The sequence below is a fragment of the Chenopodium quinoa genome, unplaced genomic scaffold, assembly GCF_001683475.1.
Source record: "Chenopodium quinoa cultivar QQ74 unplaced genomic scaffold, ASM168347v1, whole genome shotgun sequence".
Classification (NCBI taxonomy): domain Eukaryota; kingdom Viridiplantae; phylum Streptophyta; class Magnoliopsida; order Caryophyllales; family Amaranthaceae; genus Chenopodium; species Chenopodium quinoa.
The window spans coordinates 747,745-763,321 of NW_018743572.1; the positions used below are offsets into that span (position 1 = coordinate 747,745).

The following is a 15,577-nucleotide window of genomic DNA, read 5'->3' on the forward strand; positions in this document are numbered from 1 at the left end:
AAAAAAGCGATGGTGATAATTAATGTTTTTTAATCCAAAGTTATATTTTTAATCAAAATTATATTTTAGCTATTGGACAAAAGAATTCAAGGAAATCATAAATAATTAATTTAATTCAATATTAGGTTCATAGAGCATGACCTTAGCTTATTCATTTAAAATATACTCCTTAACATAGTAATATATATTTTATTACTAACACTTTTGGCTTTTACGCTATATATATTATACATTAATAATAATAATAATAATAAAACACCAAGCATTGTAACTACTTCAGAAGTTTAAATTAGCCTGATATTTGAAATGAAGGGGTACACAAACGGTATATCTCATTCCTAATACACTCCAAACTTAGTACATTAGTTATTCTTTTTTTTTTTTTTTTTTTTTTTGACAGGATAGTACACTAGTTATTCAACTACATACATATATATAAGCTAGAAATATAATATATCATGAACATTATAAAATGTACATAATCTAGTTAATTAAGTTAAGGTTTTTTTCTAATAGGAGCAACACTATTATCCTCATTAACCTTGGAAGAGTTCAAGTCCTCGGGCGAAACATGTTGCTGAGAGGTAGCCATAACAGAAGGGTTATAGGAGTACCAATGTGCCCAAAAGAGGTAATTGAGGAAGTTGAGGAAGCTAAGACCAGCCAATAACCAATAGAATAAATCCAACCTATCTTTATTAAGGTCATTCTCACTCAACCATCCCTTGTTAGTAGAGGATAAAGAGGAAGTAACCTTATTTATAAGGATAACCAAGACAGAGCTAAAGTAAAACCCGAAGGAGTAAGAACAATAAGTCATTGCTGTGAGAAAAGATTGCATCCCTTTTAAGGATTGCTTGTAGAAGAACTCAATAAGACCTACGGCAGTTAACATCTCGGACAACCCGAAAACGAGGAATTGTGGTGTGATGTAAAAGATGGAGAGGAGTTTTTGGTGGTGAACCATGGTGTCTCTTCTTTGTTTTTCCATGAGGGCAGCGGAGACCATCGAAAAGGTGGCGATGAAGAGGCCGGTCCCTATGCGTTGGAGAGGGGAGAGACCGGAGTCATGGCCAGTGAATTTACGCGTAAAAGGGACGAAGAATTTGTCGTAAAGAGGGACGAGGAAGAGGAGGAGAATGTAAGGGATGGCCTGGAGAGAAGCGGGTGGAATGCTGAAAGATTTGGTGAGTTTATTGTTCATTTGGCTTCCTTGTTGGACTGAAAATGTTTGTAGTTGAGCTAATATTGTGTTGAAAACTATTGTGCAAGCAAAGATTGGAAGTAATGATATTAAAATTTTCACTTGTTCTACTTGAGTAACTGTGCATAATCTCCATGCTCCTTCTGATTTGTAGTTTGATCCGTCTTCTACTTTGATGCATGCTTTGTCTAAGAATCTGATGAAATATACAATTTTTTCACAAATAAAGTTATTTAAACATATTGGTAACGAAAGATTTGATACAAAAAAAGATTAATTAAAACTTATTTGAGTAGGTACTCTTTTTTTCACTACCAACAAACTAACTATATTACAAATATATAAACCATTATATATACAATCAAATTGGTTGAATTAATAGGGACACAAGAGTATAATATTGAATAGAATATTAAAGTTAAACTATCTCGTTAGACACTTAAAAAAAATGTTTCGTATTATTTACCTAAAATTGGTATAAATCACCTTTTTTGTTCAATGTTTTTTAAAAAACCACCTTTTATGTTTTTTTATTTACTAAACCACCTTTTAAGTACCTAAATTCTTTGATTGTACCACCCTATTTCAAATTTTGATGAAAAATTTAACTGAGACGTCAAAGGGGCCCACAACTTGTGTCTTTCGCTCCTAAATCATGTAATTTTTTAACCCCAAAAACATTTGACCCTTCCCTCTATATAAATGCATGACTAAATTGAGTAAAACTCTTAAAAACCAAACCTAATTTTGCTAAAAAAATTAAATTGTAGTATTTGTTTATTCTCAAACCCTAAATTGAGGTTATAGAAGTGGTGGTTGAGATTGAAGGGAAGGTTTTGCTACAGTTGATGATTTGGAAGTGGATGGTTGAGATGCAATATGTTAGATTTGAAATAGAGTGGTGCAATAAAAAAATTTAGGTACTTAAAGGTGGTTTAGTAAATTAAAAAAAAAAAAGGTGGTTTTTTCAAAAAAGTTGAACAAAAAAGGTGATTTATACCAATTTTACCTATTATTTGACTAATTTTAGCATTAAACCTACATAAGAAACTAATGTGTTTATAATGAAAGAATGTAGGATTAACAAGTTATAGTTAATTATACATATTAGTTCTATATTTTTTTAAGTCATAATTATTGTTTGAACTTATAACGTCATTAGAGAGTAAAGGGAGACAAGTGAAGGTGGCTTTTAATTTCTATTATAAGCCAAGGTGTTATAGAATTTCCAAAAAAAAGTTTGTTGCCTTAACACAAAAGATACAACCCACAAAAACATTTGACATATTAAAGTTTTTGTTATTATTTGGGGTGGCAATAGTGATAAAGGTCTTTGACTTTCAAGCCCAAATTAGTGATACTAAAATATAGGTAGTCTTCACTAACTTTATCACGGAATAGTAATCAAATTAAACCATAATCATGACACATGTTTTTAACAAGATTTATCCCACAAGAAAAGCCAACTACAACAGCAATAAAAATAATAATAATAATAATAATAATAATAATAATAATAATACACAAAGGAAAGTACATACTCATTCATTCTCCTTTCATTTACATCATAGGGCCACTTTATGTGAAATCTTTTCGGGTTGATTGGTGCAAACAATAAGAGACACGTGGAGTACAAAAAATAAAAGTACATACGAAGTTTTCTAGCGAAAATAGTTTATAGAGAACAGCAATCAATATGCGCTTTTTCTGTCCATTCTTTTGTAATGGTACTAGTACTAGCCCTGAACAAGGTCGGGAATATGATGCATATATTATGAGATAGTGGTGATGATTTCAGAAGCAAGACAATACAGTGTAAACAGACCCTCAAAACAAGTGGAATTATTATTATATGGTCTCATAGTTTACACTTTACACATTACTCCTATCAACTGTAGCATGCACTTCCTTAGACTCATCTCTTAAGACTTTGTAACATAGTAATCATTATTATTAGATAGTGGGTGACTGGGTGCATAAGTAAAAAAAAGAAAAAAAAAATGAATGAAATAAAGCAAGTTTTGACTTGAGAAGAAAAGATAAGAATGAACATTTTTGTTGGATTGGATTACCTGAATCTTTCTGTATGAATGAGATTGTCAGATGCATTGGAACTGGTATAGTGATGAAGGTTGTTGGCATTAGTATTCCCATGAAGCACCTTTACATCTGATGGACAAACTTTCTTTCTTTTTAAAAATGCGGCCACAAATACCTGTATATATGAAGGGGAGTTAGGCAGGCAGATAGAAGGAAACAATCATACCTTATTAAGGTGGTGTAGGTTTTTTGGTTGACATTGAAAAAATAAAAACACGAAAATAGATTGTCGTAAGAAAATCACAAGTGGAGGACAAAAACACTTGCGTGGACCTGGTCCACAATAATATTATTGTGGACCCGAGGTCTATACACACGTAATTGACATTATATTAAATATAGTGACCATTATTTTTAACATATTAACCTTATTTTTAACATAGTAACCTTTATTAAAACTACTACAACGTTTAATAATATTGTGAACTTGAAATACGACGCTATTACCCTAATTTTATGATAGTGGCCTTTATTATTCATATTGATCAGTATATAAAATATTTCATTACAAAAATAACCACTTAGGCCTATATATTACCAAAATGATTTTTATTTCAACATAGTGACTTTTTTTAAAATTATAGTGACCTTTTTTTTTTGTTAATAAAACAACCATACTTTCTCTAATGTTAGTGGTCCACAATAAATTAGTGTGAACCAGGTCCATTTAAGAATTTGTAAGTGGAGGATACCACATCACATAAAATAAAAAGAAAGAGTGAGAGTGAGGTGATTAATTGTTTGGCAACTTACAATAATACTTAATCTGTTCATTTTCTTTTGACATGTTTTTTAAATTAATCATATGTTGGTTAACATACATGTTTCACTATATTAATATATCTAATCACGATGATAAGTAACAAACAATTCTTAAAATACGAGTATAAGTACATTTAATATGATTCTATATCTCCTATTGATATGTTATATCCTAATTATAAGTAACAAACATTGTCAAAATTAAACCTATACTACATATGTAAATTGTGTCAAATATAAAGATATGTCAATAAAAGAACAGAAAAAGTATCATTAATAATACAAACCATGTCTTCTGTTCATGAATGTTCCTATTTGCCAAAACATAGAATATTTGCCAACTAATTAAACAAATTTAATTAATGGACTATCCTAATACCTTTGAACCGTCAATAGAAAGTATATCAAAAGATCAATCAAGATATTAAACCTTGGTTAGTTCATAGACAATAATATAATACTCCGTTATTTATGATGGAGCCATTTCTTATATTGTTGTCCTACCGTTGCCGACAATAATGTGATCAAAATAAACTCAACTTGAATATAAATAATAGACTTAGAAATTTGTTTTAATTTATATGTAGACAACACTCATGTCATAGTATGCTCATTTAGTTAAATATTTATATAAGAAAAATCCGTTTAGCAACGACCTCTATCCTAGATACCAAGATCATCGGAAACTATATACCATTTTTTTTTTAAAAAAGAAAAAAAAAATTAAAATATACTACGTATTTAATAAAGCCTCAGATATATTTTACTAACGTCTTATTGTTTTAATTTATTATATTATAAAACTACTATGTTACAATTATAATGGAATATACCTATTGTAGCTTTAAATTCTTAATTATTGCCTACGCATAAACAATTCTCTACATGTATTACTTGGAGAGCTGATACACACAATCATTATATGTTGTCTCTACATACAAACCACTAGAAATTTGACACATCATTAAAAAGTGAAGAAAATTAGGAGTTAAATATAAATTGAATTCAAATGGAACATGGCCCCATTATTATAGCCAATAAAAACATGACAAAGTAAGGTTATACGTGGGAACCACACACAACAATTGTATAAACCACAATTATTAAGCAACCACATTGTCATTTAACCTTTTCGACCAACAACCAAGGATAAAGTATTAAAAAAAATAAATTAAAAACCTATAGTAATTAGTAGATTGGAGGCAGTATTAGCTTTGTGTAAAAAAAAAAAAAAAAAGTAGTATTAGCTTATCTATATTTTTGTAAAGTCAAATATTAAAGAAATACTACTATGTACTACGTACTAAGTAATATCCTTATTATTTGATGATAATATGCACTAGAAAATTTGAAAACAAAATATGTCAAAGGTCAAATTATTTTCCGTCAATGTTCTAATGATCGAAGTGATATAAAGGTAAAAAAGAAGTTTTGTGTCCACATATTTATATCTTTACCAATATTCCTATTACTAAATTCGCCACAAATTGTGTGCATCCTCGTCAACTAAAACGACATATTTGAACTATTATCACATGTAATATGAAATATGGAAAATGTTGTGGTTTTTGTTTGATTAGAAAAATGTTAGCCACCTTAGCCATATCCATTTCTTTTAATAAAATTATAAAATAACAAACATGTACTTTTTCATAGTATAACTAAATTAAAGGTTGTGTTTATTGGCTACAATCATTATAAATACCTATAACAAAATGCTATATGTGACTATTTCAAAAATATATAATGCGATAACAAGTGCAATATAATTTACAAATCCAAGATTAGGTACATATGCAAGAACAATTACTTTGATTTGTGCTTATCTATAAATCTAGCGACAATTATTATGTATAAAAGAAACCCATATTATTTTCTAAACCCAATAATTCACACATGTGCATTAATATTCTAAATAATTAGATTGATATTATGTATGACATTTATAATTAAATACTCTTCTGGCCCGTGCGATGCACGAGTTATTCATATAAAATTGTATTGATAGATAACTGAGGAAATATCAGTAAGTCATTATAGGGTATAATATGTAATCGGAAACATAATTAAAGAAATTAAAATTTGGAACTTTAATCGAAAAAGAGGCTTAAATAAAAGGTGGAAGGGCTAAAATTAAAGAGAGAATAGGAAAAAGGTTGAATTAAAGGGGAGAGATAAAGTGTGTATGAAAGATGAATTATAAGTTTAATGAAAGAATGAAAAAAAATGGTGTAATAAAAAAATTAATAGTGTAAGATGACATGTGGCACTATAGTTAGAGAAGTGTAATAGAATGGATGGAACATATGTCTTTTTTAGTTTCTTGGTTATAGTATTTAAATATTAAATATAGACAATTCTACATGAATAAAGTGATAGGTATATATTACTTGGTATGTGTTTCCGTGTTATGTCCCCCAATAAATCCACCACTAATTAACATGCATGCAAAAGTGCAAAAACACAAACGATGAACATGTACAAATATTAATACCTGAGCAATAGGAGTAAAAATGCTTCCACGAGGTCTCTTGTTCTTGTAAACAAGAGTGCCAGAAACCAAGCAAATTAACCCCATAGCCATGACAATGGCTGAGATACCAAACCCGATATCCATACCGGAATGTGTCTGGACCCAAACGAGGACGGTAAGGGCAATAAGCTCACCAACGGAGAACGCGAAGTAGGCTGCATTGAAATATGTCGAAAGCTGGGTAGACTGCTTGGAGTTGAACTGATCACCTCCATGAGCTATCATATTAGGCTTCACACATCCACTTCCTAATGCAACTAAGTAAAGTGCTACGAAAAATATTAAAGCCTGTATTCCCTTTGCTTCTTCGCAAATTTGTCCAGTGTTGTCTTGTGTTAGCATGTTGCACATTGCTGGCTTTAGTTGTGGTAGGTGTGCTTGTACTGATAGCAAGATGAACCCCTGGTTTTTTTAGCCAATATATCAAATTAATGAGGTCACTTATTATTTTTTTGAATTTTAAACGAGAAAACAATTTTATTATACGAGGGAGAAATACCGAAAATGACTTGGTTTGGTTGGAAGGAGTTAGGAAGAAAATGAAGTATATGGATTTGCACGAGGATGAGGCATGCATTGGATCATAAGGGATGGAGAAGAATAATTTTGTCAATGACTATATGGAATAATCACTTTTGTTCATATATGTAGCCGACACTGAGATTAGAGCTTTGATTAATTGATGATTGATTTGCAGCGTTTTAACTTTTTCATTTGTGAACCTATATTTTCAACCCTTCATACATTGCTTTAATTATATATAAATAAATTGGATATATAAAAAAGACAAATCTAATAAAATTTCAAATGATTATGGGTTTGTTCTTATACGATTGTTTTCAATTCAGATCAACTCTAATAAGTTCAATTCAATTCAGCTCTAATAAGTTCAATTAAGCTCTAATAAATTCAATTCAGTTTTCAATTCAGCTCAGCTCAGTCAATGAGAACAGACCCTATATTTTGTCTAACATACACTTCCTCCATATCTTTAGAGTTACAACACACATTTTATCACAATATTTAAGAAAATAATAGTGTAATTTTTATCATAAAATCTTCCCTTTATAGTGTGTTGCAATTATTGTGACATTTCCATTTTAGAAAAATGTTGCAACTATAAAGAAACGGAGAAAATAAATTTTATAGGCGTAGTCAAATGGAACATGTGAATACTAAATAGTGTAAATTTTCAAACACTGCATCAAAATGATAATAGAGTTTCACTAATTGATAAAGCCTACACATACAACATACAATGATTGTATGTGTATAAACTCTCTAAGATTTTACTTGGCGCCATCATAATGGAGACAAAAGAATGGTTTCCAAAAAAAAATAATGGAGACAAAAGAATTAGTACCCAAATAAATTCAATTTGATATTAAAGACGCTACATAAAAGTCTTAAATCTCAATTATAGTATTGCACTTTATATCATAACACTAAAAAAAATAAAAATAAAAATAAAAATAAATAATAAAAAAGAAATTAACAAGTTAGTTTTGTGGTTGTCTTGGAATGTCTTGGAAAAGCCTATGTAGGATAATAGGATATATATATATGCTTAGTACAGTTGTATCACTTTTTAGGTACATAATCTATATTAATTTATTGCGTCAAGGAGCAAACCCGAAAGTGGGGGCAACTTTGTCTAAAACTTTTTTTTTTTTTAATAGTGTAACCAGAAATTGATTAACACAAATACTTGTTGTATGTGGTCATGCACCAATAGTCAATGGTGTAGGCATGTAACCACTTCATTCATAAGAATATTAATTGAGTGATAAAAGCTATAATTACGATTAAATGGGTTTAACTTTGTGGATGATGGTTACTCATATAATCAACTTATTAGCTGTTATTCTAATTTGCGAAAAATCACCTTTTTTTTTTTTTTACTCTGAATCTCTCTCTTTAATGACCATTTTAAATCACCAATTTATTAAATCAACAATTTCGACACGTAAACCTTAATCCAATATTTTTCGACATGTAAACAGTAAACCAATGAAAAACTTGAATCGAACTGTAATTAACAATCTATAAGAATTTTTGGGCTGCAATTGTCAAATTTTTCCTATTTAAAAAATGAATAAATAAATAAAACTTTTTTAAAAATAAATTTTCAAGGTGACGTGACGGACTTAAGAAGGTAGAATTGTAATGATACTACAGCTTAGTGAAAGAAATGAGAGAAACGGGTCCACGCCTATAAGAACGATAGAAGGTAGTTAATAAGGGCGCATTTTGCAAAGTGCCAAAATTTCGCCATCTATTGTTAGAAGACTTAGTACCACTTACATTATATATTCGTACAAGCAATTAGTGAAAGTTTAATGCAATGATAACCAGTTGATCCAAATCCTAGATATTTATTATCTTTATATTAAAAATGCCATATGAAAATCAATCTCATAACACTTGTAGATCCCCCAAATAACCTAGTTATTATAATGGTGTATAGAATACTCGAACCTAGTTAAAATCTTACTATAATTGTTCCTTTCGATGAAAATAATAGTCACTTACGATCATTGTGAAATTTAAGTTTATCATAATTGTTTTATTTTCAAAACCTTTACGCTAATTGGATCCTTCCCATCCATAAAACGATGAAATCAATGACCGTCTTTCTTCATACCTAATAAAACATACGGTGTATGTATGTCCGAATATTGTTAACATAATATCAAAGTCGAGTAAGAAGGTAAGAGTAGACATACAGAAAGTTCAACAAATCCGAAGATGAGCATGGTCCAAAAGCTGCCGAGATAAGAATCGGAGAGGTAGCCGCCAAAGAGAGCGAGAAGGAAAATGGTGCCAATAAAATTTGTAACTATGTTGGCTGCCTTTGAAAGCGGGAAATGCATCTCATTTATCACATATGTTATTAAATTGTTTCCCACTGCCGCTATTGCCATTATCTCAAACGCTTGTAATCCTGCAATTTTTTAGAAATACAAACAACTTTTTAGTTCTTATCAATGTTCCATCTTCTGCTCTAAGAATAATAATATCACCAATTAATTTGTAACAATAATATAAACAGGATCTGATCTCATCATTTCTTAGATATCACATCAAAAAATTTTACCAAGTTAAATTACATTTGCTTTTGCTTATTAATTTTTAAAGCAAGTAATTGTAACTTATTTTACGCATGCCTACATACTCTACTACTCTAGGCTTTTCTGTCTTTCAATGGGAAAATTACTTGGTTCATTATAATTTCTTTTAATCATCGTAATATTGCTACCTGAGCAGCCAATTTTGGTAATACTTAAATTCGTATTAAAAAAATTAAATTTGGTGCCTTAATTATTATACTTATGGACTTATTACATAAGAAAAGCTTCAGGTTGTTTAATTTTTTTATTTATTTTTGGAAACCTGAGGTTGTTTAATTTTTTTTTTTTGACGGAAGTGGTTGTTTAACTTTATGTCATGCTCAAACAAAAAACGCTCCTTATTAATTCTTCCAAGGTGTAAATAGATTAGTCCTTCATATAAAACAACTTTAAAGACAAAAGGCATTTTCCTTTTTAATTATTTTGGGTTATACTAAGCCATACAAAATAACAAAATATTGGTGGGGGTGGATTTATTTGAATTTTATTTTTGGTCCGACACGATCTTATAGACCTCGCTTATTATAAAGTAAATAATTTGTGAAAGTTAGCTGTTCAAACCTTGTTAAATTCTCATGGTATAATCCAATCAGAAATCTTGCGTGAACCTAATTCACAATAATATTATTGTGGACCTTAGGTTTATACACACGTAATTGACATTATATTCAATATAGTGACCCCTAGTTTTAATATAGTAACCTTATTTTTAATATAGTAACCTTTTTTTTTTAAATTTGTGTGTCTTTAATGTTATTATGAAGTTAAAGTACGACACTATGTTGAATAGTGGTCTAATTTTTACATAATGATTTTTATTATTCATATAATCATATTGACCATTATTCTAAAAATTTCATTAAAAAATTAACCTCTTATAGCTTTTATAATATCATACTAACTTTTATTTCAACATAATAACCTTTGTTTTAATATAGTGACCTTTATTTTTTACAATCATATTGTCTCTAATGTTGGTGGTCCACAATAAATTAATGTGAACCAAGTTCATTTAAGAATTTGTATAATCCAATGTAATCCATTAAATAAGGAATCAAATACTGTAGTACTCCGTAATTTTTGGCATAATAGTTGTCTATACAGTAATTATCATTTTTTTTCCTTTTTATTTGAATAGCTATAAAGTAATTATCATAATCATCTCTAATCTTGATACTCCCTCTATTTCATAATTAAAAAATTATTTTTCTTTTTTAGTTTTTACAAAAATCAAGAAAGTTGGTTGGAGTACAAATATGTACATGTGATTAAAGAGAGATGGAGAGAAGAAAAAGGGGTTAAAAACTATTGAAAAGATGGAGAGAAAATGTTAGAAATTGAGGTAAAAAAAAAATAATCATAAAAAACACACGTATTATTGTCAAAAAGTACTATCTAAAAATAAAAACATGCTTCTAATTTTAAACACCCACAAAGAAAAAGAAAACAGACTTTTAAATATAAAACAGAGAAAGTTTTTTTGCAAATTTTATTTTATTTTTTTTTTTTTTTTACACTAGCTATTAGCTGCATATAATTGTGAGTAGCCTCTATTCGAAAGTGACACATTAGTTTTTCATATACAATGAAAAACATGGAAAGATGAAATTAAAAAAATTACTTGAATTGAATTTCTTCTATTAATATATACTCCGTATCTATTGACATTTTGATGTGCTTTTACAAGATGATTGTACGGACTATTACATTAGCTCGTTCACTTTTCTTTTTTTAGCATATATCTACACCTTATCTTTCATTTTGCTTTATCTATTTTTGTCACACTCACATGCCTCTATTTCCATTTCCATAATATTGCAACATAAATGATGGGGATACGAATAAATATATAGACCCACGTGATGAGGGGATAGAAATCGTAAAAAAAAAAGTTGCAAACAGGAAAATGTTGCAATATTTATGAAATTTCTTAAAATAACAATTGTTACAATATTTGTGAAACGGTGGAAAGTATATATTGCATTTTATACATGTGTTTACCGTCATTCACTTCTCTAGAAAGATTACACCATCCGTTTCAGAATATTCCTATTATACTGTGTAAATCGATACAAAATTTTACTCATCTTTGCCGCAAATATATTTAATCTCACACTAGCAAAAATTATAAAATATGATATAAATAATTTACTCATCAAGTCGAATCAAACTAGATCCACGTAGTTATATTTGTTCTTATAGGTTAAGAGAAATTTTGATATTTTTGCTTAAAAAAAAGTCAAATATTACAAACAAGAACATCATTGAGAAACGGGAGTAGTTTACGACTCCGCATAACGTTAAATATTTATTTTTTAAAAAAATAATAAATAAGTATATCACTATAATTTTAGATCAATACTGAAAAAGAAGAGATAAGTAAATATAGTAAAAATCTGAAAAATGATTAAGAGTTTAATATTATATTTGAGGAAGATAGGAAAAATACCAAGGACAAAGACAGCTGCCCGCATCCCACCATGTTTATTGAGATTAGAAGGTCTGCCTCTCCAATCAACAGTAGTACTTAAATTTTCATCAATAATCATCCCTGATTCTCCATTATTCTTGTTACTCTGCACTGATTTTCCCCTCTCTAATTCCATTTTTGTCTTTCGTATATATATTTCTCTAGCTAAGTAATAGAAATATTATTTATAAAGCAATATAAAATGTTGCGCAATAAAACAATAGTTAGGAGAGAGAGCACATGAAGAATGAGGGGGGTGTGGGTTTCAGTGTATTTTTTGTTTTGATGTTTTAATTGAGAATCAGTGAAAAGTAAGGAGGGAGAGTTTTGAGTGAAGGACAGAGTTTGTGGGTTGGTCCATTATTTATAGATAGAGTTTTCGTAAGGAGGGGAATGAATACTCCTAAAATAATATAATATTTAATAATGGAAAAGAAAAGGACTGTTGGTTGAAAAATGATGTCACGATTTTTACTGTAAATCGTCAGAGAAACAAGTATGGTACAAATGCTAGTTGTTTCCGGACTTATAAGTCAATGGAAATAGTAGAACCATTAACGGAACTTGACTCATATATACTCCGTGTTTCGGTCGTGTTTTTTTAATATTACACTTTCTTTTTTTGGCAAAAAACTACATTAAAATATTATATCTCACTCCTCTCATGGTCCCCACCTAAATTTATTAGTACATTTTTATTATATCTTTTCTCTCACATTCATTACTTTTCAATAAACTATTAACCCCACTATATTTCTTTTTCAATTTTATAATACTCCAACTACCCCACTTAACTCTTATTTTATTTAAATCAATTAAATTGCCTTAAAACTACGTGTCGGTCAAAGTGTAACACTTAAAAAAACACGGAGGGAGTATTATTTGTTGGCTAATATTTCCTCCGGTTTTAGTTGACACCGTTTGAGTTTTACACTATTTAGAGAACATATTTTTACTCGCTCTTGTGGTTTAAAGATACGATAAAACATATTGATGTGGGATCTTGTTTAAATTGTTTCAATGTATATTAGTGATTGGGGTTGTAGTGTTAGTCGTCAATCGGGGTGGCGGTGTCAATGTATTAGTGATTGGTGGCAAGAGGGAAGATATTGGTGAAGTACTAAGGGTATGGTTGTCCATTCACACTACATGTTGGCGATTTTGATTATTTTGGATGGCGGTATTACTTTTTATAATTTTACAATGTTGATAATTCGAGATATTAATTGTTAAAAACATGTGTTGGCAAGCTTGATAATAGAAATGTGTCAACTAAAAAAACTAAGAAAGTACGTTTTTTGTTTTGGATGATACTCCCTTCGTTTTTTTTAAAATGCATCACTTTGATTTTTACACTATTTACATACAATGGTTCACTTAACTTTTTACCTCTATAAAATAAATAAATTTTAATAGATAATATATCACTAGATTAGTCCTAATATCTAGTTTCATAATATTATTTTATTATAATGTTTTACTAATATACAATTAAAGATATTAATGGTTAAAATTGCGTCTTGGCAAATGTTCTAGTCAAACTAATGCAAAAAAAAAATTAAAAAAAAATAATAAATAAATAAAACAGAGGGAGTATATTCCTTTTGTGGGCTGATATGTTTTTTAGTGTTGATATGTTCCTTATGTTGGATGCTATTAGACATTAATTGACTAATATGTTTCTTTATTACCTGTCACTTCTCCTATCTTTTAACCCTCTACTCATCATATAAATGGGTCATAGTAGGGCCAACTAAAGATAAGCCAAACACAAATACAAAAGTACGAATCAGCAAAAGCCGAGTACATATGCACCACACTATCATAAATATCCAATAATCAATAAAAATAATTAAAACATTCTCGCCATACAATCACAAGTCAACTTACCTTTGGCTCATAACTAGCAATATTACGGAGTAGTTCTTAAGTAATAGATTTGGATTAAGCCATCAAATGAGTTTCCTTCTTTATTAAAAATTGCCCATTTAAAATGGATCTTCCAATTATGGAGCTACCCCAATTTACAAAATTACATAACGGCTCGCAGTTCGTACTTACTATCCTAATCGGGCCCCACTAGTTTTCATTTCGTAACACCTGTGATAGAATATACATTTCATTCATCCATTCAATATATGTGAATGGTCTATGCATTTCATAATGAAAAATAGTAATAATGCAATAATACGGGTAATCTAGTAACTAACTTAGGCCTAATTAAAACCAGTCAAAGTTGTTAACCAATTATGTAATTAAACGCAATAAAATAGCTCAAGTAAATAATGAAGCTCCCACTAAATTCCGCATCGAACTTAATTAATCCAATTAGTTAAGCCGGTAAACCAAAATTTTGCCATATAAATTTGCAAGTGCTGGGAAAAACCAAGGCTTACCCTCATTTTTATTAAAATTATTAAACAGCTAAATAGATAATTTATAGCGGCAAAAGCGGAAAAAACTGACACGGAATAAACGCGTCGTCAAATGCCTATCCCTAGATCAAATACAATTTATATAAGTATAAGGCAAGCATTTCGGTCGAACCACAAGGAACGAATAAACACCACCAAATGTTATCAACAACTAAGCTAGTCCGGAATAAGTGATAAGTAAACTAATGTCTAAAGATGCTAAAACAAGAAATAAAATACTAGGGGAAACGGTTTAGGTATAGCATTCACTTAATTATAAACAAAGGCATAGAAGTTGAATTAATCATGAACAAAACATGCTCAAATATCGAAGTAAGGGATCCAATCTAGCCACTTGTCGGGGTCAATTGGCTTCTCCTAACATAGCCTTTATGTTGTCACATTAGAGCCATATAATAGGAGGTGCAATCAAATAACAATTGATACAAATGAATGTTGCTAGGTCCGCTATCGCATCATCAAGCAATAATTCACCCTCAATCAACTAACAACATGCATTTTGCAAGTAGATTGAAGAACATCAAACATTTAAAGACTTTAATTACAAACAAATCAACTCCAAACTCTAAAATATGCTCAAACCACAACCATCCCCTTAATGGGGGAAATTACTCACTAATCATACCAACTATTTCGGGATTTTTTTGGAATCCCTCGGGACACTGGTCACTTATTGCCGGTAACGAGACTTGGACACCTGCAAAACAACGAATATTTCGTTACCGGAATATTCACCTCCGACAATTAAGTTAGTAACCAAAAAACAGAAAGGCTAGAGAGAGAAAGTAGAGAGAAGCTGGAGCTTTTAGTGCTCTATTAATTGTTATGTCACAATCCACCACTCCCATCATAAATGATTAGGGTATTAATAGGGGGTGGGAATTTGTGCCTTTTTAGAGTTTGTGCCCTAAATTTCCATGTCCTAATTGGATGCGCAATCAT

At 29.8% G+C, this 15,577-nt stretch overlaps 1 protein-coding gene across 1 annotated transcript; it reads right to left on the minus strand.

The window, feature by feature from the left end:
* Window positions 1-272: 272 nt before the first annotated feature.
* Window positions 273-12,647, minus strand: LOC110681667 (protein NRT1/ PTR FAMILY 4.3-like). The gene is made up of 5 exons (XM_021857807.1): window positions 12,180-12,647; window positions 9,326-9,543; window positions 6,561-7,001; window positions 3,277-3,419; window positions 273-1,400 (listed from the first exon to the last, which is right to left on the minus strand). The coding sequence occupies exons 1-5, from the start codon at window positions 12,334-12,336 to the stop codon at window positions 497-499; spliced, it is 1,863 nt and encodes a 620-aa protein (XP_021713499.1). The 5' UTR covers window positions 12,337-12,647; the 3' UTR covers window positions 273-496.
* Window positions 12,648-15,577: the final 2,930 nt, after the last annotated feature.

What these genes read in the sequence shown, in the direction of transcription:
- LOC110681667 (XM_021857807.1), bottom strand. Translation starts at nt 12,336, where the DNA reads ATGGAATTAGAGAGGGGAAAATCAGTGCAGAGTAACAAGAATAATGGA. An exon ending in TCGGATTTGTTGAACTTTCT is followed by an intron (nt 7,002 to 9,325) that starts GTATGTCTACTC and finishes TAAAAAAACCAG; the next exon opens with GGGTTCATCTTGCTATCAGT. An exon ending in TTTTTACTCCTATTGCTCAG is followed by an intron (nt 3,420 to 6,560) that starts GTATTAATATTT and finishes TCATATATACAG; the next exon opens with GTATTTGTGGCCGCATTTTT.